Raw genomic sequence first — 21976 nt, 5'->3', positions numbered from 1 at the left:
TTGGTGCAGTTTCAACCTAATGCCACGTTACGGAAGTGTTGGTGCGACACCATGTGTGTGTACGTGTACCTGAAGGATATGACCCATGTTACTTCCGAGAGTTCCAAACGATGCAAGTAGACAGATCCAGTCAACTCCAGCATCCTGCTGATCCAATCTCGGCTTGTCATGGCTTATCTTCTCTCACATAATACTATTCATTCTACCAACCGAATACTATTTACCGGATCAACCAAACAGCCTCTATCTATATCTAGGCCATTGCTTTGTGTAAAATTTTGAAAGAAAATCTTTTCACATTTAAAGTATTAAACATAAACTCATCACAAAACTAATTACAGAACTCGCATGTACACTAAAATAAATTTATTAAAATTAATTAATTCATAATTAGCACTAAATGTTTACTGTAGCGAATTAGTGTCTAGATTCATTAGATTCATCTCGTACTTTACAAACAAACTATGTAATTAATTTTTTATTTCATCTAAATTTAATACTTTATGTATGTACCGCACATATTAGATGTGATAATTTTGGAATTTTGCATCTAAACAAAATCCTGCTATATGAACATACGACCCAATCTTAGAGCAACTCTAAGAAATTCTCTATATCCATCCTAATTGTTAGGAATACAGATTTTGATGGAAAAATAGCCTCCAAAAGCTTCTCTAAGTGGTTATCTAAATATAACCATCATCTATTTCGGATTTCTCACTAGGCAAAGATAGATAACGAAAATAGATCTCTAGAGTGTAAACAAAATATAGAAAAGCTGTTGGAGAGTGAAGATGTATAGAGAGCGATTTTTATGTACATGACTCTCCAAATGATAATTTAGAAAGTAAAATTTAGAAAAAACTCTTGTAGATGCTCTTACACTATCTGATTATTCGAAAACAGTGGTTACGAGAGCCGATACAGCGGCGGCGTGCGCGCGTGACACAATGCTGAGTTTACAGTTGACCGTAAACTCAGCAACTCCCGGTTGATTTCCATTCCCTTCCTGTCCCCCGCAGCCTTCCCCTTCCCCATTCCCCCTCACCATTTCCTTCCCTTTCCTCTCGACAGATCCGACCGGCGGCGTCCTCTTCCTCTCGATGGATCCAGGCGGGATCGGGATCGGCACGCCGCCGCCGCCGCCGCCGCCTCCCATTCCTCCCTCAAGCCGCGCTTCCCTTCCCTCGCTGAGCCGGCTCCTTCCCCTCCCTGAAGCCGCCGCGCCTCCCCTGCCGCCGTCGATGGACCGCCTCCCTGGGCCGCCGCGGGCTCCCCCACCGCCGCGCGCCGCCAGATCCGCCCCCCTGGGTCGCTGCACGCTCCCCCGCCGGCGCCGCCACGAGATCCGTCTCGCTGGGCCACCGCGCGCGCGCCCGCCGCCGCCGCCGCTCGGATCCGCCTCCCTAGGTTGTGCAGCGGGGATGAGCGGCGCGGCGGGCCGCCGACGGGAGGCGGTGCCGAGGGCCGGCGGCGTCGGCGGGGGAGGTAGGTTATTTTTTATTTTTTTTATATATCAAATTTTTTTACCGACCTAAATTTTGACCCAAACTTTTTTTCTTTTCAATTTGAAGCAATTTTTTTATTCTATAAGCATTTTTTTGTTTTCGGATGCAAATTTTTTTTTACTAAATTTTTTTTGCTCTGAATGTAAAATTTTTCTCGTCAAAAATTTTTCTCTCTCCAAAATTTCTCCTAGAAAAAATTTCTAAAATCGAAAAACAACAAAAAAAATTTCTAAAAAAGGAAAATACGGTCAGGAGATCGACCGTAAACTAGCAAGACCCGCGCGTGACTCCGTCGGCGAGATGACCGCAACCGACTGCCGCCGCGCCTTCAGCGCCCGCACGTATAGATGGCCATGTAGCCCAAGCCCGTCAGCCCGGCCCAAGGCCCGTTATTTTGGCCCGGCCCAAGCACGGCCCAGCCCGGTGACCTACAGGCTCGGGCTGGCGCGGCCCGGGGGTGCAGGCCGTGCCTGGGCTGCACCCCAGGCGTGGGCCGGCACGGGCACGGCACGGTCCCAATTGTCGGCCCGGTAGCGGCCCGGTGCCTCCTGCTGGCCCAGCCCACGAACCCCCCTGCCCCATATAAAAATGCCAAACTCCACCCTCCAACCCTAATCATAAAATTCCCCTCCCCGCCGCCACTCACGCCTCACCTCAGATCCTGCCCGCCTCCTCTGCCCCTCCCTTTTCCTCGTCGCTCTTCCTCGTCGGCACATCCTCCCGAGTCCCGCACCGCCACCGCCACCGCCACGAACGGCGCCAGCGTTGCCGCCACCGCCTGGTCCCTATGGAGCACCTCCTCCTCCTCCTCGGCCCTCGCGGGGGCCACGGCCGGCGAGCTCGGACTCAATCGGCGAGACGCGCCTCGGCGAGAGGATCCTGCGCGGGTTGATGAGGCTCGGGAGCTTGGACGATGGCGAGCTGCGGCCTGCGGAACGATGGCGCCAGGGGCTGTGACCTGTGAGCAACGCGGCGCGCGGGGAGCTGTGGGGCTGCTTCCTCCAGGTGGTGGCCGTCCGCGGGGAGCTGGCTGTGCAAGGCGGCGGGGGGTGCACGGTGCAGGTGCTGCCGGTGTGCCAGGGTACCTCACGGACACGGCGGCGAGCGGGACCCGACAGCGGTGCGCGCGGCCGTGGGGCGGCGGGGTGAGCGGTGCGCCGTGTGCCAGGACTAGGCTGTGGGCCGGCACGACACATTTTTTCGGCCGTGCTTCATGGGCCGGCACGGCCCGAAAAACGGCCCATAGTGGGCCAGGCACGAAGCACGCAGCGGCCCGGCCCGCGAGGCACGACGGCTCGTGAGTCGTGACGGCCCAACCAATAACGGGCCGTGCCGGCCCGACATCGTGTCGGGCCGTGCCGGGCTGACCCGACGGACATCTATACCCGCACGTCAAAACCTGTCGCCGTCCTGCCTGCCGTGAAGAAACTGGTAAAAAATCGCCGTTCCCCCTCCCCCGCTGGCCGGATGGGAGTGGAAGCATCCAACCCTTCCACTCCCGGTGGCACCCCCGCCGCCCCGCCACGCAACCCCACGCCGCGCCGGATGCCTAGATCCCCTGCGCACGCAACCCCGGCACAAGCCACTCAGCCTCAGCCACCATTACATAAACCCGCTCGGATTCCACTTGGATTCTTCCACCACCACCACCACCAGTCCACCACCCGCGTCACGCCACACCACGCCACGCGCGCGCGAGTCCGGGCCGGGCCGGGCCGAGCCGAGCAGAGCCACGCGGCCGATCGATCGAATCGACCGAACCAGTCGCGTTCGTGCCATGGGGCGGCGGCCGAGCGCGTCGGCGGAGCCGCTGCTGCCGCCGGCGCTGAAGCGCGGGGTGGCGGCGGTGGAGCGCTGCGCGTCGCGGGCCGACGACGAGCTGCGGTGGTTCCGCTCCTGCCTGCGCTGGGCGTGCATGGACCACTCGGGCCCCGCGCAGGCGGCGCTCTCCTGGCTCCTCTTCCTCGCGCTCGGCGTCCTCGCCCCCGCCGCCGCGCACTTCCTCCTCGTCCTCCGCGACTCGCGCCGCCCCTTCTCCGCCGTCGTCCAGCTCTCGCTCTCCGCCGCCGCCGCCGCCGGCTTCCTCTGCCTCTCCGCCTCCTTCCGCCGCGTCGGCCTCCGCCGCCTGCTCTACCTCGACAAGCTCCGCACCAAGAGCGACCGCGTCCGGGCCCACTACACCGCGCGCCTCGCCTTCTCCTTCCGCCTCCTCGCCGCGCTCGTCGCGCCCTGCTTCGCCGCCGAGGCCGCCTACAAGGTCTGGTGGTACGCCACCTCCGCCGCAGGCGCACCCTTCTTCGGCGGCGACGTGCTCGGGGACGTCCTCGCCTGCTCCGTCGAGATGGCCTCCTGGATGTACCGCAGCGCCGTCTACCTCCTCACCTGCGTCCTCTTCCGCCTCATCTGCCACCTCCAGGGGCTCCGGCTCGAGGACTTCGCGGGGACGCTGCTCGAGGAGGTCGAGGAGGGACGGGCCGGGATCGACCGCGTCCTGCGGGAGCACCTCGACATCCGCAAGCAGCTCAAGGTCATCAGCCACCGCTTCCGCAAGTTCATCGTCGCCGCACTGCTCATCGCCACCGCCAGCCAGTTCGCATCCGTGCTCCTCACCACGCGCCGCGACTCCGTCGACGACCTCCTCAACACCGGCGAGCTCGCGGTGAGTTCTACTTCTGCTACTGCTTAATTGCTCGACTCCATCACCAATTTCTGACGCCCTGCATCCAATTAGGCACCGATTGTCTAATTTATGACGCCTTGCATCCAATTTGGCATCCCAAATTATCTGAACCACAAACCCTGATCAAGGAGCGGAAACTTTACAGCTTCTCCTTTCTTAACTTAGACGAAACGAACAATTGCCCATGTGTCACGTTTAACTAGTAAGCTGCAACTGGGCACAATAGAGGATCATTGATGGATTGCCGGCCTACTTGAGGGGATCAAGAATTTGGGCAATAACCCAATCGAGAAAACACGTGGTCTGAACACTGATTTGGACCGAGAATTCTCGATGGTCGTACTGTGACCTCCTAGCCTCGTTAGTTAGTCCCAGTGTGGTCTTAAGAAACAGCGAAGCTGAGGTGTGACGGGATATATAATGCTCAACTAGCTATCTGTCTGGTGCTGGATCTTAATTCTGAAAAGATATCTCCTCCTGCACACCTATTCCTTCATTTCTGGAGGCACAGTGGCAAGCAAAACCACTCTGCCAAGATGCAAGGACAATTATAGTAGTTGTAATTGATATCACAAGCAAACAGCTCAAAGCTAATCATTTTGAGCTACTACTACCAAGGAGATAACTGATGAATATAACTTGGAAGTTCCTATTGCAATTTTACACCAGCTGTTTATTACTGAATTTCGCAGCCACCATTTGCGATTTCGCAGCATAGGTTGTTATCTAGGCGTAGGCAGGATGGCGATTCTTCTGAAAGATAAATGGCTAATAGCTAGTTAAAAGCATTTTGAACATGCCACAGTCAACGAGTAGGATTCCTGGTATTCGCCTGCATGCCCATTCAACAACAGTCCCAATGTTTTGTTTACTAGTAATAGAAAAGAACAACTGATACAATATTAGAGTCAGACTGCGATTTATGTCAACAGGCGATTTCAAAGGGTGTGTTTAGATCATTTTGCATTTTGCATTTTTGCGTTTTTGGAAGGGAATCTTCAATATTTGAAGTATTAAATGTAGACTAATCACAAAATTAATTACAGATCTCGTCTGTAAACTACGAGACGAATCTAATGAGCCTAATTAATCCATCATTAGAGTATGTTTACTGTAGCATTATGTAGCAATTTAGTGCCTAATCACGTCATAATTATGCTCATTAGATTCGTCTCGCAATTTACAGTCTATTTGTGTAATGCGATTTATTTTTTGACTACATTTAGTACACCATGCAAGCGATTTATAAAAAATTTGCATTTTGCGTTTTGAGATCCAAACAAGGCCAAAATCCAACAGTGGTTCAATGTTTCTACCACTTTTTCTTCTTCTTGCTGAATACCCTGAATTCCTGACGTCTTCTCACGTTTTCCAGCTATGTTCGGTCGTGCTCATGTCCGGGCTCATCATAATCCTGAGCAGCGCCGCGAAGATCACCCACCAAGCGCAAGCGCTCACGGGCCACACCACCAAGTGGCACGCCTGCTGCACCATCGCGCCCGTGCCGGACGAGGAAGGGGAGCCCGGGTCCAACCAGAACTCCATGATCGAGCAGGACCCCTCGAGCGACAGTGACACCGAGTCCAGCGAGGAGACCGGCGACGAGGACCTGCTGGAGAACACCAAGATCCACCTTCCACAGGCGCACGTCATCTCCTTCCAGAAGCGGCAGGCGCTAGGTAACCAGCCCGCCATTGTTGGCTTAAAAACAGCTCCTCCGCATCACCATTCTCCTTTTGCTGAAAGCCTGAAACTGTTGGGCTTCGCTTGCATTGCAGTGACGTACCTGGAGAACAACAGAGCCGGGATCACGGTGTTCGGGTTCACGCTGGACCGATCGTACCTGCACACCATCTTCATGCTCGAGTGGACACTGTTCCTGTGGCTGCTCGGCAAGACGATCGGCTTCTCGTGATATGAAATGGAAGACGGCGGTGGGGGGAACGGTGCATATACATACGGCGTACGTCCAGGTGGTCGTTCGTTCTTGGAAGCTGAAACGAGTTTTGGGTTGCATTTTTTTTTCTGGTGATGACCTGTGCGTTATTGGATCGGTGTGAAATGGGGGAAGGCCTTTTCGTGTACGCGACCGGCTGGCGCGAGAGTGTTTGTGCGTGCATGTATAGTAGCGATAGCGAATTCGTATGGCGCTTGTAAATTGCGTGCTGATATTGCCCGTGCATGTAGATGCGTGTTGTAGAGTATCTGGGATTTACTTAATTTTTACGATGTGAAGATTATTGGGTTCTGTTTCAGTTGTTTGCATACGTGGAACTCGTGAAATGATATTTCAGATTGTTGGCCCTAGCATTTCCTGAGAAATATTGTCTCGACCAATTTGTTACGGACTCCTTTGGTACAGTACAGTGGTGGATGCAAGCATTGTCGGTCGTTGGTTCGTGGAGAGATCGGGGATTAACATCCATTACCTAAAAATTGCTACTGACTCCTTGTCCAATCAGACGGCGCTCTCCTGGCGACTCGGGGGGCGACCGCCGCGCCTCAGCCCGCCTCCCTCCCAAGCCGCCGCCGGTGAGTGTCCGGGCGGCGGCGGCCTGCGGCTGAGCTTGCCCCCTCGCCCCTCCTTTCTTCCTCCATTCGCCCACTTTCCCCGACCTTCAAACCTAGGCGCCATGGCTCCACCGCCGGTGTCGGATCCGGCCCCTTCCTCGCCAGATCCGGGGTCCGCCGGGCCGGATCTGGCCGTTTCGCCTGGCTCCCCAACCTCCGGCCAGCCTTCCCTCTGTTGGCGCGGTGCCCTTGGGGGCGCGGCCCTTCGGCGCGCTTGGTTGGGCGGTGGTGTTGGAGACGCCGCCGCCGCTCGCCGGGTGTCGTCCTCGCCGGTCCCCATCTCCGTTTGGTCCTCGGCAGCCGCTCGTTGGCTCGGGCCGGAGGCCGCGTCGCCGTCGCGGCTGGTCCTGCTGTGGCCTGCTGCGTCCTGGTGGCCGGCTTGTGCTGCCGGGCGGGCGGTGGGTGCGGCCGTGCGTGCAGTTGATGGCTGGCCTCCGCTTTCCGGTGGGCGTCCGCAGTGGGTCGTCCGGCGGTTGTGTGCTGATGCGGCCTTCTTCGATCTTTGGATCTCGGGGGGGATTGGGGTGGAGGCGAAAGCCTGGGCCTGCTTGTGGGTCAATGACGGCGACGCCCGCGGGCGTCGTATACCTTGTTGAAGGTGTCATTTTTGCCCCTCTCCCCCCTCCTCTCTGGTGTGCTTTCCGGATGAAAGCCTTGACCTTTTTGGTCGGACGACGACGGCACCGGTGGCGTCGCTTCCTCCCTGGAGGCGTCGTTGGAAGCTCTGCTGGTGGTGGTTGTCTGTTCTCTTCGGAGAATGTCCACATCTGCGCCTGCCTTTGCTCACCTTGTCTACTTCGCCGGGTTGTTTCGGTCGTCGCCTGGCGGATGCTTTGCCGCCTTGCTCGGGTGGATGCTTTGCCGCCATTGTCGCTTTGGTTTCGAGCGGATGCTTTGCCGCTTTGTTAGGTTGGATGGATGCTTTGCCATCTTGTTGTGTTGTTGATCCTTGCACTCTGATGTTGTAGCTTCTTTTAGCAGGTTTAGTTGTGGTCGTGTCTAGGTTTGCGGGTTCGACTTTATATCTCCCATCTTTCTTGCTGTTTTTTGTTGTTTGGGTCGTCTGCCACTTTGTGGTGTTTTTCCCTTAATAGCCTCCGCCTATTAAGATTGTAATAGTCGTATTGCTTTTTTTAATGAAATACGTGCTCAGGCACGTTTGCGAGAAAAAAAGGACTCCTTGTCCAATCAGGTACTACATGATGCGTCGTATACTCAGTGTTGTACACGAACACGAGCGATATATAATAGGCCCGACACTCTTGGTCTTGTTTCTATGGGAAAATATGTTTATAGTTTCTTGGGAAACATGTTTCCCGCCCCCTGTTCTGATTTCTGAATGATTTTAGTTCATGCGCTCAACCAAATGAAAAGCCTGGTAGCCTACAGTCAGAAAAGCGAGGCTTGCCCATCAAAAAAGAAAAAAGAAAAGCGAGGCTTGAAAGCCCAATTTGAACTCTTGACCTGCGAAGGCCCAGAACCAAGCGCCTCCGCCAAGGCCCAGACGGCAGACTCCGAGAAGGTCAAAAAGGCAGGAAAAAAAATTGGGAAAAAGCAGACGGCCAAACCCCAGCCCCGGCCCCAGACGGCAGACGCCAGCCGGCCAGACCACCTCGACACGCGGCCGCCGCGGACGAGATGGCCGCCGGAGACGCCGGCCGCGCGCCGATGCCCGCGGACGCGCAGTCGCTGGTGGAGTCCTTCTGCGGCATCACCTCCGCGGCCGCCGAGGAGGCCGCCTTCTTCCTCGAGAGCCACAACTGGGCCCTCGAATCCGCGGTCCGCTCCTACTACGACTCCGTTGACGGCGACGCCGGCGCCGGCGAAGCCGGCGCAGCCGATTCGGCGCCCCCGCCGCCGCCCCCTCCCGCCGACAGGGGCGACGAGGATTCGGAGGACGAGGACTACGTGGGCGGCGGTGGCGGCGGCGAGGACGAGGACGACGAGGACTACATCGGGGACGACGACGGCGACGATGAGGACGCCGCGGTCGTCTCTGCCGCTGCGGCGGCGGAGGGGAGAAGGAGGCCGTCGAAGAGGCTGAAGAGGAGCCACGAAGGGCCGGGTGGGAGCGGTAGCGGCAGCAGGGCGGGTGGGCGTGCGAATGGCAGGGGAAATGTCAGGACGCTCTCCGATCTCGGTGGGGGCAAGCGGGGCGCGGGGTCCGACGAGGACTCCGGAGAGGATGATGAGTGGGCGCCACCACCCGAGTACTACACCGGCGGCGAGAAGAGGTGATTTCTGCTTGTTCTACTGGGTTTGGGGATAATTGTCTCGTTCTGAACTAGTATATCATAGAGGCACTGATCTCTAGGGCTTTAGGTTGTCTTGTTTACCTTATTGTCTAAAATTTGTGACATAGAATTGCATGCTGAGGTTTGAAGGGGTGTCCTGCTGCTGTTAGGATCTTTGTGTTTCGATTAATATCCATTTTACTGAATTTTAATCTTGCGCAGGCTCTGCTCCATAAAGTTGTTTTGGACCCTAGTTCATGTCCTGATCTGTTCTTCAGCATTATATTAAGCACAATTGACGATGCATGTAACCATGGTGCAACCCTTTTGACAGTGGTGCAATGTCCTTGCATAGGCTAGGAGTTTATGTTCTTATGATGAAGTGCTAGAGGTTATGCTTAGTACTGAGCTGGAGGGCTATGTGTTGGTTGCGAAGTTAATAATGAGAGAAGGCATTCATAACTTGATCGTCAAGCCTGAATGCTAACAATATGTTAAGTTCTGAAGTTGTTTGTCCCGTGATATGCATCACTCAGAAGCCATTGGCCCAAACTAGCTAGAAAAACATGAGATCAATCATTTGCTAATGGCCTCAAAACATTTGCAAAATTTAGTGGGAACCCAAAGATGTCACAATAGTGATTTTATTATTTCTAAGAGTAGCCTGTAGTTCTGAAATCATTCAAGTGTTGTTCCAGGTTTCATTATGCAATTACTAATCTTGGCATAAGATGCGGATGAATAATACTTTCCATCTCCTTTTATTTTGTTGCGTGTTTTTCTTGACGAATGATGTATGCTCCTTGTAATCATAATAAGTTACTTCTAACCTCTGTATGGCACTGGGGGTGGATTATGGTAATCTCTTTCTGTACAGCTGCTTTTAGATATTTAAGTGTTTGGCTAACTGTGTTCTGTTTAGTATAAAATTGCAAATGAAGATATTAATGTGGATCATATTACAGAAAGTAACCCCAATGAGGGCCAAGAGTTCAGTATTTTATGATTGAACATTATTTTATTTCCTGAGCAAACTATAGGACTTTTCACATATTTGTTTCTACAGCAACTTAAAAACAACTGTGGTGCAGCGCAGGAACTGCAGCAGTGACCCCTAGAATGATACGGCCATGAGCTCCTAGCAGTACAGATTGTGTGTAGTTAAGAAATATATTATACTTTTGTCTTTCAAGGTGGTCGGGCGTCACCTGCAGTGATAGCTGATTAGGCAGGCTATGGTTCATCGGCATTAGGCCCCAGCTAGGATGGTAGGGCCTAGTGCTTAGCTGAGCTATTGATGGCTGAATACCATTGTCAGTGACAGACCTTTGGAAACTTTTACAATGACAACTAATTGCTGATGATAGCAGGTTGAATTGGTGAGCCCAATAATGGTTAAACTTGTTGGTTAGCAATTTATTAAGTATAACTCCTTAATTTGAATCTTTTCGCCATTATAATAGTAAGGAAAATGAACTACGCCTGAGTTTTGAATGTTGGTGCGTTCCGGATGGCTTTGTAATCAGCCCTTTTTTGGTGCCATGTTGAGTCATGGAAGTTGTCTTATTACTGCATCTGCAAGTAACCTGTTAAAATTTAAAATTTTCATTCTTGCCTCATCTGAACAGGAAATTGGAATAGTACAAGTTCTGTTGCATGCTAGTTGCAGATTGTAATAGTTATGTGTTTCTGTTTTGCTTTTTTTTGAACTGTTATGGAGGAGTTACATTTCCATGTCATATTGTGGCTGCACTGCTGTACAGGAAGCAGGCATCAGTTGGCTGCTAGTGTATCTGATCTGTACATTTCGTCGTGGGTCATTGTGGCAGAACCGCCCAAATTAATCCGGCTCAAGTGCGCTAACCATCTCCATAAAGGCAAACCGGTTAACACGCACTTCAAACGGAATAACCCGACAGCACTGCCGGATTACTCCGTTTGAAGTGCGTGTTAACCTGTATTGCCTTTATGGAGATGGTTAGCGCACTTGAGCCGGATTAATTTGGGCGGTACTGCCACAGTCATCTTGACTAGACTAGTGAAATCATCAAGTTTTAAGGAAAGCCTACGTCTGCTATTTGTATTAAACTACTAAACTGTAATCTGGCAAGCATGGAAAAAAAAACTCAGTAACCAACTTTTTTGACCTGTCCCTGTCAGTAACTTCATCAATACGCTCTTGTTTTTTATTTATATTTTATTCCTAATAACTTTTGTTTCTCTATCTTCAGTGGAATGGTCGTTAGAGATCGATCAAAACGTAAAAATAATACGGATGAGGTATTCAAGCAAGCTAAAAGGAAGGGGGCTAAGCAAGGCCATTTTGAGCCTCGCCGGAGATCTACTCCAAGGAACTTTACTGGGACTGGCAGACTTTTGACAGGTGAAACTGTACAGCGTGATACACCAGAGCCGCCAGAAGAAATTGTTCACATCTACTTCTGGAGCAATGGCTTTACAGTAAATGACGGTCCACTTAGAAGTTTTGATGATCCAGCAAATGCATCCTTTTTAGAGGTAAAAAAACTTTGTTCTTTCCAACATCACACATCATATTTCTGTCTACTATGCCTGATTTTATGTTAGGTACCACCCCCCTTTTTCATTAATTATATATATAACTTCAGCTTTTCTCTTTGTTCCGAATCCAAAATGGAACCTCTAATGATGATTTTTTTTAAAAAAAAACAGTGTGACACATAGCCAAGCATTTGTACCCAGGTTTGTCAGACTTAAATGAAATAGATTTCTGATGGAGGTGAATCCATGGATCATGTGTAATAATCTTTTATTTTCACTCGACTTAGCACTATTGCCTCTCAGCTGGTTTTTATCATTACATCTCGCAACTGTTTGATTTTTAACTGGTCCCCTATCAATTTAATGTATGGCTGGAGCTGTTTGGTAGGTGAGGGAGGGGGGGGGGGGGTTAATAAGCAATAGCTTCAGATTTTCCTACTAGGGAACAGACTGTTTCTGTTTGAGAAATCTGTCTCAGTGTAATCCTATTTCGCATTTGAATTTAGAGTGAGGGAAGGAAAACCATTCAACCCATTGTCAAGATGGAAGTAACACTTTGGCTTATGTTTACCAAGTTATATGGACCAGCTAATTCAGCAAAATGTTAAGCTGCTAAGCAAATACTAATTGAGTTTTATACTTGAACTCTTGCCTCATACAAAAGGTCCACCACCAGGTATTTGACATAGTAGAAGAGGGCCACCGTTTTTTTCTCTCTTAAAATTGCATAGTTCATGTCTCGAACTCAGGACTTCTTTGCTCTGATGCAGTAATACTTCAGCCAAAAGCCTTACGGTTGTGGTGCATAGGATACTCACCAATTGTAGCATATTCTTGTAATATTTTCGTTTAATTTTGTTGTGTCTTGGATTGTTCACTCCTTTGGTTTGTTGCTCTTTCCATGCACGATTGTGTTTGCTTGGACAGCTTGGTTGTACTGCATGTTAAAAAAGTTAATTGCCTTTTTTCTGATTAGAGCATCAAGAATTCTGACTGCCCAACTGAACTTGAGCCGGCTGATGGGAAATCTAAGGTGAATGTGAATCTTGTGCGGAAGGAAGAAGAATTTACCGTAAGTTTCATTATCCAAAAATGTTACACCTCATCAATTGTACCTCAAAGTGCTTAACCTTACACTAAACAATATCCATAACTGCCTTGCTACAGGAGCCAGTCAAGCGTACTGCTCCATTTCAAGGGGAACGAAGAACTCTTGTGGCCCCTTCTGATAATAACACCTCCAGTGCTGCTGCTTCCAGTACGGACACTGCCCCAAGGACAATCACAGTGGACGATTCTTTGCCATCAACCTCCCTCCAAATCAGGTTCGCAGATGGCAGCCGCTTGGTTGCACGTTTCAACATGAGCCACACAATTAGCGATGTGCGTGCATTCATTGACGCAACCAGGCCAGAAGCCAGCGAATACACGCTGCAAGCCGGATTCCCCCCTAAGCCGCTCGAGGACGCGACCAAGACCATTGAGGAGGCCGGCATAGCCAACTCGGTGATCATTCAGTCAATCTAGCTCTCCGCCGAACAGGTGTCGGCCATACTCATCAAATATGCTAGGCATCTGAAGCTAGCACCTTCCTTGCTCTTCTCTTCCCACATTTTGTTTCTCAAATTTAGCTTCCGACCTTCCATGGCTTCATCGTTCATTAGCGCTACTCGAGGTATTGGGGTTGTAAAACAGAGGGATCTGGGTGTACCCGTCTTATTCATCTATAGCACATACTAATCACTTGGCTTGCATGTCTCCCTCAGTGTTTGGTGGGTTAAAGTGCCCTCTTGTTCTTATCTGATCCCCCGCTGGTTGGTAGAATGTCGGCACTTGTGGACAAGGTTGGTTGCACCAGATGGCCAATTTATTCCTGATTGCGGTTACTGATGTCCGGACGATTGCGATGTGCGAGGTGAGTTGTGGTCTAGCTCGCATATGATAACATGCTGGAATAATTTTGTTTAATCCCTTTTGGTCCAGTCTGGTCGATCGCTAGTCTTTTCCAATGCTAAATGGCCATTCCTTTGTTGACCATTGTTGCTTGATCAAGAATCCAAATCTTAATAATATGCATTTTTCTTTTAAAAAAAGAGATACTGCTGTGCATGGGAGTTGGCACCGTTGTATCATTTCCTTTAATCTTTTCTCCTGGGGGACGGTTAAACCTCAGTGCTGTAGGTAGCTGGAATGCATCCTCCGAGGCTTTTTGCGTCAAATTTTCATTTCAAAATTTGCCGGTCGCTGTCTAAGAATACAGCGAAAACCCTGCATCATTGCTTTAGCTAGCTGCGCGTTGCTATCCGGCTTTCAATGGCGAAGAACCTCGCATCCGGTTTTAGCTAGCTGCATCATCGGCGCCATCACTGTTCCGTTACCCCTTCATTTTCAACGCCAATCCTGTCACCGTGCCGGTGGCCCGTGGCCGCGGCGTGGCTTCCGAAGCGTCGACAGCAAGCAGACTGGGAGTGATCAGTGACCGCAGCAGATGAGTTCTCGTAGTTATCACCTCTCTGATCCAGGTCGGACTAGAGATGGCAACGGGTACATACCCGTCAGGTATTGGCCACCTATACCCGTACCCGCTAGAACTAAGTTTTATCCGTCGGGTTACCCGTACACGGATAGGAAAATGTTTCCATACCAGTACCCGGCGGGTAATTTATACCCGACGGGTAACCCGTACCCGAAAAGCATACCCGAGAATTACATATAAATATCACATATTCATATGAAAAATAATTCATTTCAAACTAAAATTGGAGTGAGTGTGGAGTAGGATTTGAAGGAGAGTTCAACAATATATATACTAGAAGGGATTAATTGGATTTGGGCCAAATTCATAGGCCATATGGGCTAAAATGAGTTAGACACTTAAGATGACTTATTTTTTGTGCGGGAAATACCCGCGGGTAGGCGGGTATGGGTAGTATACCTCCGCATCCGTACCCGTCATACCCGACGGGTATAAGATTTTGCCCAATAATATATCCACGGGTAGAAAACTTATTTCATACCTATCTTCTTATCGGGTAAAACCCATCGGGTACTCGGATTTCGGTTACCCATTGCTATCTTAGGTCGGACCAGCCTGAGCCAATCGAGTCGACGAGCACCACCCAACAAGTCGGTGACGGTGAGTGTCCGCGTCCGCTCGGCTGCCCCAGCGCCAGAGAGAACCCAATGATTGGCGCCTCCCATCACTGTGGTCAGCCGGGCATGATGGCGCTGGTGCCTCCATCCGGTCGGGGATCCCTGGATCACGGCCCTCACGCCTCGCCCGCCGTTCCGTACGCGCCGGAGCTGGCGACACCGGGCACGGGCACGAGGCCTCGCCGGAGGCCGCCGACAAGACGGCCGGGCGCGCGGATTCGTTTGGTTGCTAGCTACCTAGCGCGGCTCATTTACATAGTAGCGACGACGCCGGGCGGCCGGGCTGGAACGGCCAGCACGTGCCGAGGCCGAACGCGACGCGGGGGCGCGCGCACGGCGTGGCCGCCGATCGCTGCATCGGGGTGTGGCTGCTTCTCGCCGGCCGGGGAGGTGGGGGGTGAATCTCGCCGCAGGACAAGACAAGATGTACAGGCCGGAAGCTCAAGGTCGCCTTGCTTGGTGCCGCGTTTTTGTTTGATTGGGGGGCGGCTTCGCTTCCCTGTCCTTTTGGCACGGCTCTTTGGAAAGTTCATCCGCCTGCGGGGCCCCTTACCGCCGGTGGGCCCCACCTGTCACGAGCAGGGGCTGGGGGACCTCGAGCTCACACTACTGTCTCATACACATGCACTGATGCTCATGCAGGTCATCACAAAGTCACGTACGGATACACAAGCAGCGTCCGAATCAGAATCCCCTCGGCACATGGCATGCCCATCGACACCGTGGAGAGGGAAGAAGAAACGGGGGAATAATCAACACGAGGGTTACCGGTCGCCACCAACTTTTCTTCGCGAGCTGCTGCTGCTGCATTCAGTAGTTTTCTGGTTTGAACATTTGCCTACTGACTGTACAAGGCGAATGGTGCCGTTTCGAGCTTCATCCGTTCTCTGCAGAGAGAAGAGTTGTCGGTCAGTCTCAATCATTCTGGCACCCGTCACTCCGAGCACCCACTTTTTTTCTTCAGTAGTTTAGGGCTCACGATCGTCCTCGACCGGCAGCAGCCAGCAGCGCACGAGCAGAGCATCGGTGCGAGACCCGGGTCGCACTCCACATTTGGTAGTGCCCATCACGCCGCCCCGCTCCGGCCACCTCCCTCTTCATTCTCCTCCCACGCATTTAGATAGAGATCGATCGGCCCGGAGCGAACCCACCGGGCGCCCACACTGCCCAGCACAGAGAGGAATTAAGCTTTGCCGACACCACACTGCATCCCGCTCCCGCAGGGCGCCCGGAGCAAGCATGGCATCGCGCGCCGCTGCCCAGCGCGTGAGCTGGCGCTGATGGATAAAGCCGTGGTGATCATCGGCCATGGCCATGGTACGTCCTAGCTAGAAGAGCACGGCGGCCGGAAGAGGGAGTTCTTTTTCCCCTGTAGTATTTGAGGGACAAGGGGCGGAGAAGAGGGACAAGGGGAGTGATCGTGCAGGGAGAGGCCAGGAATGGCGGCGCCGGGCGCCGCTTCGGCCGGCGTCCTTTTCGTCCTCGCGCTTCTGGCGGTGGCGGGAGCCGACACCGACGCCGGCGACGGTAATGCTGTCCGGAATGCCGCATCGCTTTTCCGTTTGCCAATGCATTGTGTGTGATAGGTGCTCTGGTTCTTGCAGTCGCGGCCCTGGGGAACCTCTACAGCTCCTGGAACAGCCCGGCGCAGCTCACCGGCTGGTCCGCCGCCGGTGGCGACCCCTGCGGCGCCGCGTGGACGGGCGTCTCCTGCTCCGGCACCGCCGTCACCTCCCTGTAAAGACACTCTCACTCGCTCGCCAATTCTGAACTTTGTACCCATGAAGACGGCAAGATATTCTGCCACGTTCTGTCAGTCCTGCTTTGACGAAATCTGAGCTGTCGGTGCTTCAGTTTTGGTCTTTTTTCTCCCCAACTGCAACTCCCCTCCGTGGAATGGGATAGAGGAAAGGCGCTCATGTATCTGAATCTTTATTCTCATGCTTGCTGGAAAGTTTGTTAGTGGTGCCTAGCATTTAGAAGTAGTACATCCACTGCTGCTGCTACTCTGCTTTTTCCCAAAAGAAGGGTTGCTGCTGCTCCTGTTATGGCCAAAGTAATATAGTAAGCTCAATGATCATACTGTCTTGGTCCATGGTATAATATTGATATAGTGTACTGCCTTTTCATGCTTGCTATGAAGAGAGTTATGGTCAGAGATTATGTAATTCATTAGAATAAAAAATATTATGTGATTCTGCTCTGGTAAAATAGTAAATGTTATTCAGCATTTATAACTGAAGTTCATAAGCCTTTAACCACAATTGTTACTTAAAAAGTTATGAATAAAGTACATTGAATTATTCTGTTTCTTTCGACACTTTGCAGCAAACTTTCTGGTATGGAGCTGAATGGTACTCTTGGTTACGAACTGTCCAGTCTACAGGCATTGAAAACAATGTATGAGCTAACACTTGAGATTACAATTCTTCAGCGTTTAGTGTCCTTTTCATAATTTATAGCTTTCGTTTCTTATCTTTCAGGGATTTAAGTAACAACTTCTTGCATGATTCAATTCCTTACCAGTTGCCATCAAACCTTACCTATCTGTAAATTCTCCCAAACCTGTACATGTTGATTCTTTCTATTTGGTTCTGGCAAAATTTTTTTATTTAAAGTGAATACAGGAATTTGGCTAAAAATAACTTGTCTGGTAATCTCCCGTACTCCATATCCACCTTGGTTTCACTTGAATACCTGTAAGTTGCTGCACATTACAAAGATGTAATTCGTTCTGTGATGATCCTTATAGTTAACACAATCTAACTGCAAGAGAACCACTGCATGCAGCAATCTCAGCCACAACTCGTTATTTCAGGAAATTGGCGAACTATTTGGAAGCCTCAATTCACTTTCAGAACTGTAAGGTCTACTGAGCCATTGAATTATTAGTTATGCACATACTATTTCAATATTGCACATCCTCTTCCTTATCAATTAGGTATAGATTTGCCCTAAAAATTCAGTATTTAAAATCCTTTCAGAGACATATCTTTCAACAACCTGACGGGCAATCTTCCAATTACAATGGGATCACTGTCAAAAGTTTCTAGCCTGTAAGTATTTAGATCTTCCATCATTTGTACTTCAGATTTTCAGTTTCATGGTTCTGAACTTCTGATAGTTTTCTTCTAACCGGACATGTAGTTGCATGCAAAACAATCAACTATCAGGCACAGTTGATGTCCTCAGCAACCTAAGCCTTGCGACACTGTAAGTGACTTCCCACATATCAATATGACTGCTAATTTTCCCTTCATAGCATTTTATCTGGTAACTTATTATGTCTTGTGATCTACCTTCAAACAGAAATATTGCAAACAACAATTTCAGCGGCATGATACCACAAGAATTCAGCTCCATTCCAAATTTGATGTATGCACCAATATGCTTTACTTCCCTTTCTTATGGAAACCGTTTGTATATTCTGTGCTGATGTTTAGTGCAATTGTACCATAGAGTTGGAGGAAACTCATTTGTCAATATGCCTGCCTCCCCGCCACCAACTCTCACACCACCAAAGAATCCACGTGATCAGCCAAACCATCCTCAAGGACCTGTTAGTGCTCCAACTGCCGCTGACACTCCTATTGATCAAGATGACAAGAAGCTGCAAACAGGTCCTCTTGTAGGGATAGCTGTTGGCTCCATAGCTGTTGCTTCCTGCGTACTTTTCATGTTGGTATTCTGCCTTTACAAGGCCCGGAAAAGAAATGATGATGGGAGCAGTGAACCAAAAGATATTGTAGGTTCTCTTTCAGTAAACATAGAGAGAGGTATGCTCCTATTTCTTTGTGCATTGTAGTGTTCTGTTACCATACTAGCATTCTTGTCATTTAGTGGTTCATAATTTATCAGATAAAGATCGTGAGATTGCTCTATTGTTGCTGGTTAATGAATAGGAAATAAAATTTTAAACATGTACTTCTAGAAAATGTAAGTATAGCAATTCGGTGAGAAAAGATGCAACAACAACTTTTTGGTAAAATGTAATTACGAACCAGATTATGGAGGCCTGGCTTCCTAATCTGTAAATGCTACTTTGTATCTTCTCACCCCTTCATGTTTCTCTGTTGCAGCATCTAATAGGGAAATCCCGATCTCGAACAACAGCCATGAAAATGCTGTGGTAGCAACTTCAGATCTCCAAAAAATGACTCCTGAGAGAGTTTATGGTGCAAATGGTTCTACTGCAAAAAAGGCAAAGGTTCCTGTGACGGCCACTTCATATACGGTTGCTGCTCTCCAAGTTGCTACGAATAGCTTCTGTCAAGACTCTCTCCTAGGCGAGGGCTCGCTTGGTCGTGTTTACAAGGCTGATTTTCCCAACGGGAAGGTAACAGCAAACCCAAATACCTGACTAACTGAAAATTGCGAGATGTCATTTGTTTTTCAGATTCACTCCTTACATATGGCCAAATACAAATCTTCTCACATAGCATTGCTTACAACATAGCCCTGCATTCCCCTTTTTCTATGCTATTTCATTCATGAGTTTACTTTCATCCTGACTCTGAAACTGAATTGGGCGTTGTGATAACAGGTACTTGCTGTCAAGAAGATAGACAGTGCCTCACTGTCCCTGTATGAAGAAGAAAATTTCCTCGAGGTCATCTCCAACATTTCACGGCTCAGGCATCCAAACATCGTGCCTCTCACAGGCTACTGCGTTGAGCACGGGCAAAGGCTCCTCGTGTACGAGTACATTGGAAATGGCACGCTTCATGACATACTGCACTTCTCTGACGGGATGAGCAAGAAACTCACATGGAACACCCGTGTGAGGATAGCACTGGGCGCCGCCCGCGCTCTAGAGTGCGTCGCCAACTCCAGCAATCCAGCATCTTCAGAACCCCGTGTTGTTCTGACCTGACATTGCAGCATCTGATCTGATTCTCCAGGTACCTGCACGAGGTGTGCATGCCCCCTGTCGTGCACAGGAGCTTCAAGTCGTCTAACATCCTGCTCGATGAGGAGTACAGCCCGCATCTGTCTGACTGCGGGCTTGCTGCTCTCTCACCAAACCCTGAGAGGGAGGTAAGCGATGCGGCTGCAAGCCCGTCAACGCCAATTGTTTCAGAAGCGTCGTCTTCAACCTTTTTCTCTAGTTGCTTCTTGTTCTTCACTTTTTCTCTAGTTGCTTCTTGGTCTGAAGAAGGTAGCACTGCGATGCTGGACACCAGGTTTCAGCTGAGGTGGTTGGCTCGTTCGGGTACAGCGCCCCGGAGTTCGCCATGTCAGGAACGTACACCACGAGGAGCGACGTGTACAGCTTCGGAGTCGTGATGCTGGAGCTGCTGACAGGCCGGAAGCCGCTGGATAGGTAAACATGCTCGCTGAAACTTTCAGAAATCAAGACGGCAACTTGTTCATGATGCGATTTTGGGTGTGGCTGCGTCGTTTCTGCAGGTCCAGGGAGAGGTCCGAGCAGTCCCTTGTCCGGTGGGCGACCCCGCAGCTCCACGACATCGACCTGCTCGCCAGGATGGTGGATCCGGCCATGGACGGGCTGTACCCTGCGAAATCGCTCTCCCGCTTCGCCGACATCATCGCGATCTGCGTCCAGGTACATTCTTTAACCCTTTCTCCGCTGCATCCATGTCGCCATCTGGCCATTGGAGAAAGAGAAAACCTTGTTCTGCATGTCGAATGGTAAGAACTGAAATAGGCTAGTGCGGCCGCCATGCGAGCCAAATCACTCCCTTTCAGAGGTGGACTAAAGATCACCCTGACGTACGTGTCTGTGCTTTCGCGTGGTCAATGTTTGCAGTCTGAGCCGGAGTTCCGGCCGCCCATGTCGGAGGTGGTGCAGCAGCTGGTGCGGCTGATGCAGAGGGCCAGCATCATCCGGCGGCAGTCAGACGATCTCGGGTACTCGTACAGGGTGCCCGATCGCGAGGGCGGCGCAAGCGACACCTTCTGAAAGTTCAGAGTTCGGACTGAGAACAAAGCTGCTTTTCAAGTAGCATACTGCTTGGAATCGGAGCAACGAATGGGCAAGAAGATGATCTTGTTTGTGCCCTGTGCTTGTGCTCTGTTAATGTGATGTGCAGTGCTTTGGGGTTACTTGGATCGGGGCATGCATAGTGTGCGTTGGTTCTTGCAAGTGGTGATTATACAGTGAATATATAGGAGGGAAACATGTGGGTTTTGCTGTGTCAGACTGTTGGTGCCTGCGTTTTTTTTAAGGAAAAGACTGTTGGTGCCTGGACTTCTTGACCTGCCAACGCTGGCGCCTTTCGGCTGCAGACGGCGACCTGCCGCCCTGCCTGGATTCGAGCTGGCCCGTTGCCGGGATTCGAGGTCCGGTTTGCGGCGCCGGTTTGCAGCGCCGGGATTCGAGCTGGCCCGTTGCCTGGACCGCATGGCGATCATGCGGCTGACGGCCGGTGCCCATGTGTCAAACGCGAGATAAGATGGGGATCCGCTTGACGCCGATGGCTTTGGGATATTCGTCCGGGTCAACATGCAGCACTAACCGTCTGTTTGTTTATTTGAGCCGCGGCTTTCTGAAAAACTACTGCAGATTTTTTTTTCTAAAAATATAACAGTAATTTTTAAAAGATATGTTGAGCTTTTTGTGCTGAAAAAAATCATAAAACTGAGTTTCTCTGCTTTCCATAAAAATTAGTTTTTTAATTTTTCAATTTTTCAGAGAAGCTGCACGAGAAGTTTTGTTGTTTTGCGTAAGACCTTAAACTTGGTCGTCATTTAGCTGGGTGACATGCTCCTGCCCTCTGGACTGTCAGTGAGTGGATCTTTTTTATGCTTAAGTGAGTGGATTGGATCAACGGGATAAATAGGGAGGATTAGGCAGGCGCGTAACGACAGATTTAGTCAGATGGTCACGTCCCCGGCGCCGGAGTGGACGGATCGGAGTGGTTCGACGTCCAGTCACCAAAGCTTGAACCAACACGTAAAAGCCTAGTCGCAGGAGCGCGTAGCGTAGCGTTGCCATTTTTTTTTCCGACCGGCGGGTGCGCCAGCGGGAACGGCCACCGAGCCGCCGCCGCCGCCGCCGCGTCGCTTTCCCGCTCGGCCCCAGCCAGCAGCGTGGCCGCGGCCCCGCCCGCCGCCCGCCGCCCGCGGCCCGCCGCCCCGTTCCCACCCAGAAAGGCAGCCGCGCCGTGGCCGGTCGTGCCTCGTGCGTGCGGCCGTGCGCCGCGCGACGTCCGCCTGGGCCCGTCCCGGCCTGCCGGGCCACACAGACACGGCCACGCCGGGGCCACACACCCGCGGCCTCCGCTTCGCCCCGGGCAAAGCCAAACCGACGAGCGAGCCGGCAACCGCGCCGTGGACGAGTCACGAGA

At 51.1% G+C, this 21976-nt stretch overlaps 4 protein-coding genes across 5 annotated transcripts; all 4 read left to right on the top strand.

The window, feature by feature from the left end:
* Window positions 1-3173: 3173 nt before the first annotated feature.
* On the top strand, window positions 3174-6495 carry LOC120671222. The gene is made up of 3 exons (XM_039951503.1): window positions 3174-4167; window positions 5564-5867; window positions 5967-6495. Exons 1-3 carry the CDS (start codon window positions 3286-3288, stop codon window positions 6101-6103), a joined length of 1323 nt encoding a protein of 440 aa, XP_039807437.1. The 5' UTR covers window positions 3174-3285; the 3' UTR covers window positions 6104-6495.
* Window positions 6496-8326: 1831 nt separating this feature from the next.
* Window positions 8327-13271, top strand: LOC120671220 (plant UBX domain-containing protein 4-like). The gene is made up of 4 exons (XM_039951501.1): window positions 8327-8993; window positions 11225-11510; window positions 12490-12585; window positions 12681-13271. The coding sequence occupies exons 1-4, from the start codon at window positions 8398-8400 to the stop codon at window positions 13038-13040; spliced, it is 1338 nt and encodes a 445-aa protein (XP_039807435.1). The 5' UTR covers window positions 8327-8397; the 3' UTR covers window positions 13041-13271.
* A 116-nt stretch (window positions 13272-13387) lies between these two features.
* LOC120671219 (protein STRUBBELIG-RECEPTOR FAMILY 8-like) lies at window positions 13388-20877 on the top strand. Of its 2 annotated transcripts, XM_039951499.1 has the most exons (16): window positions 15668-16193; window positions 16271-16403; window positions 16995-17066; window positions 17150-17215; window positions 17294-17365; window positions 17457-17528; window positions 17651-17722; window positions 17814-17879; window positions 17976-18041; window positions 18126-18442; window positions 18746-19002; window positions 19210-19481; window positions 19568-19703; window positions 19850-19989; window positions 20076-20232; window positions 20437-20873. In XM_039951499.1, the coding sequence occupies exons 1-16, from the start codon at window positions 16106-16108 to the stop codon at window positions 20587-20589; spliced, it is 2139 nt and encodes a 712-aa protein (XP_039807433.1). In that variant the 5' UTR covers window positions 15668-16105; the 3' UTR covers window positions 20590-20873. The 2 variants fall into 2 exon arrangements, with proteins under 2 accessions (XP_039807434.1, XP_039807433.1); XM_039951500.1 differs by lacking the exons at window positions 15668-16193; window positions 16271-16403 and adding an exon at window positions 13388-13428 and having other exon boundaries at window positions 20437-20877.
* LOC120671221 lies at window positions 13438-15671 on the top strand. The gene is made up of 2 exons (XM_039951502.1): window positions 13438-14035; window positions 14594-15671. The coding sequence occupies exon 2, from the start codon at window positions 14697-14699 to the stop codon at window positions 15636-15638; it is 942 nt and encodes a 313-aa protein (XP_039807436.1). The 5' UTR covers window positions 13438-14035; window positions 14594-14696; the 3' UTR covers window positions 15639-15671.
* Window positions 20878-21976: the final 1099 nt, after the last annotated feature.

The sequence above is a fragment of the Panicum virgatum genome, chromosome 4N (genome assembly GCF_016808335.1).
Source record: "Panicum virgatum strain AP13 chromosome 4N, P.virgatum_v5, whole genome shotgun sequence".
Taxonomy (NCBI): domain Eukaryota; kingdom Viridiplantae; phylum Streptophyta; class Magnoliopsida; order Poales; family Poaceae; genus Panicum; species Panicum virgatum.
The sequence above is the reverse complement of the archived record's forward strand: the minus strand, read 5'-3'. Positions and strand labels throughout refer to the sequence as shown.

Excerpts from the sequence above, each read along its gene's own strand:
- LOC120671222 (XM_039951503.1), top strand. The coding sequence starts at position 3,286 with ATGGGGCGGCGGCCGAGCGCGTCGGCGGAGCCGCTGCTGCCGCCGGCG. Across the intron at positions 4,168-5,563 it reads TCAACACCGGCGAGCTCGCG|CTATGTTCGGTCGTGCTCAT; the intron begins GTGAGTTCTACT and ends CACGTTTTCCAG. Across the intron at positions 5,868-5,966 it reads CCAGAAGCGGCAGGCGCTAG|TGACGTACCTGGAGAACAAC; the intron begins GTAACCAGCCCG and ends CTTGCATTGCAG.
- LOC120671220 (XM_039951501.1), top strand. The coding sequence starts at position 8,398 with ATGGCCGCCGGAGACGCCGGCCGCGCGCCGATGCCCGCGGACGCGCAG. Across the intron at positions 11,511-12,489 it reads CAAATGCATCCTTTTTAGAG|AGCATCAAGAATTCTGACTG; the intron begins GTAAAAAAACTT and ends TTTTCTGATTAG. Across the intron at positions 12,586-12,680 it reads GGAAGGAAGAAGAATTTACC|GAGCCAGTCAAGCGTACTGC; the intron begins GTAAGTTTCATT and ends GCCTTGCTACAG.
- LOC120671221 (XM_039951502.1), top strand. The coding sequence starts at position 14,697 with ATGATTGGCGCCTCCCATCACTGTGGTCAGCCGGGCATGATGGCGCTG.
- LOC120671219 (XM_039951499.1), top strand. The coding sequence starts at position 16,106 with ATGGCGGCGCCGGGCGCCGCTTCGGCCGGCGTCCTTTTCGTCCTCGCG. Across the intron at positions 17,880-17,975 it reads AACCTAAGCCTTGCGACACT|AAATATTGCAAACAACAATT; the intron begins GTAAGTGACTTC and ends ACCTTCAAACAG. Across the intron at positions 19,704-19,849 it reads CACCAAACCCTGAGAGGGAG|GTTTCAGCTGAGGTGGTTGG; the intron begins GTAAGCGATGCG and ends GCTGGACACCAG.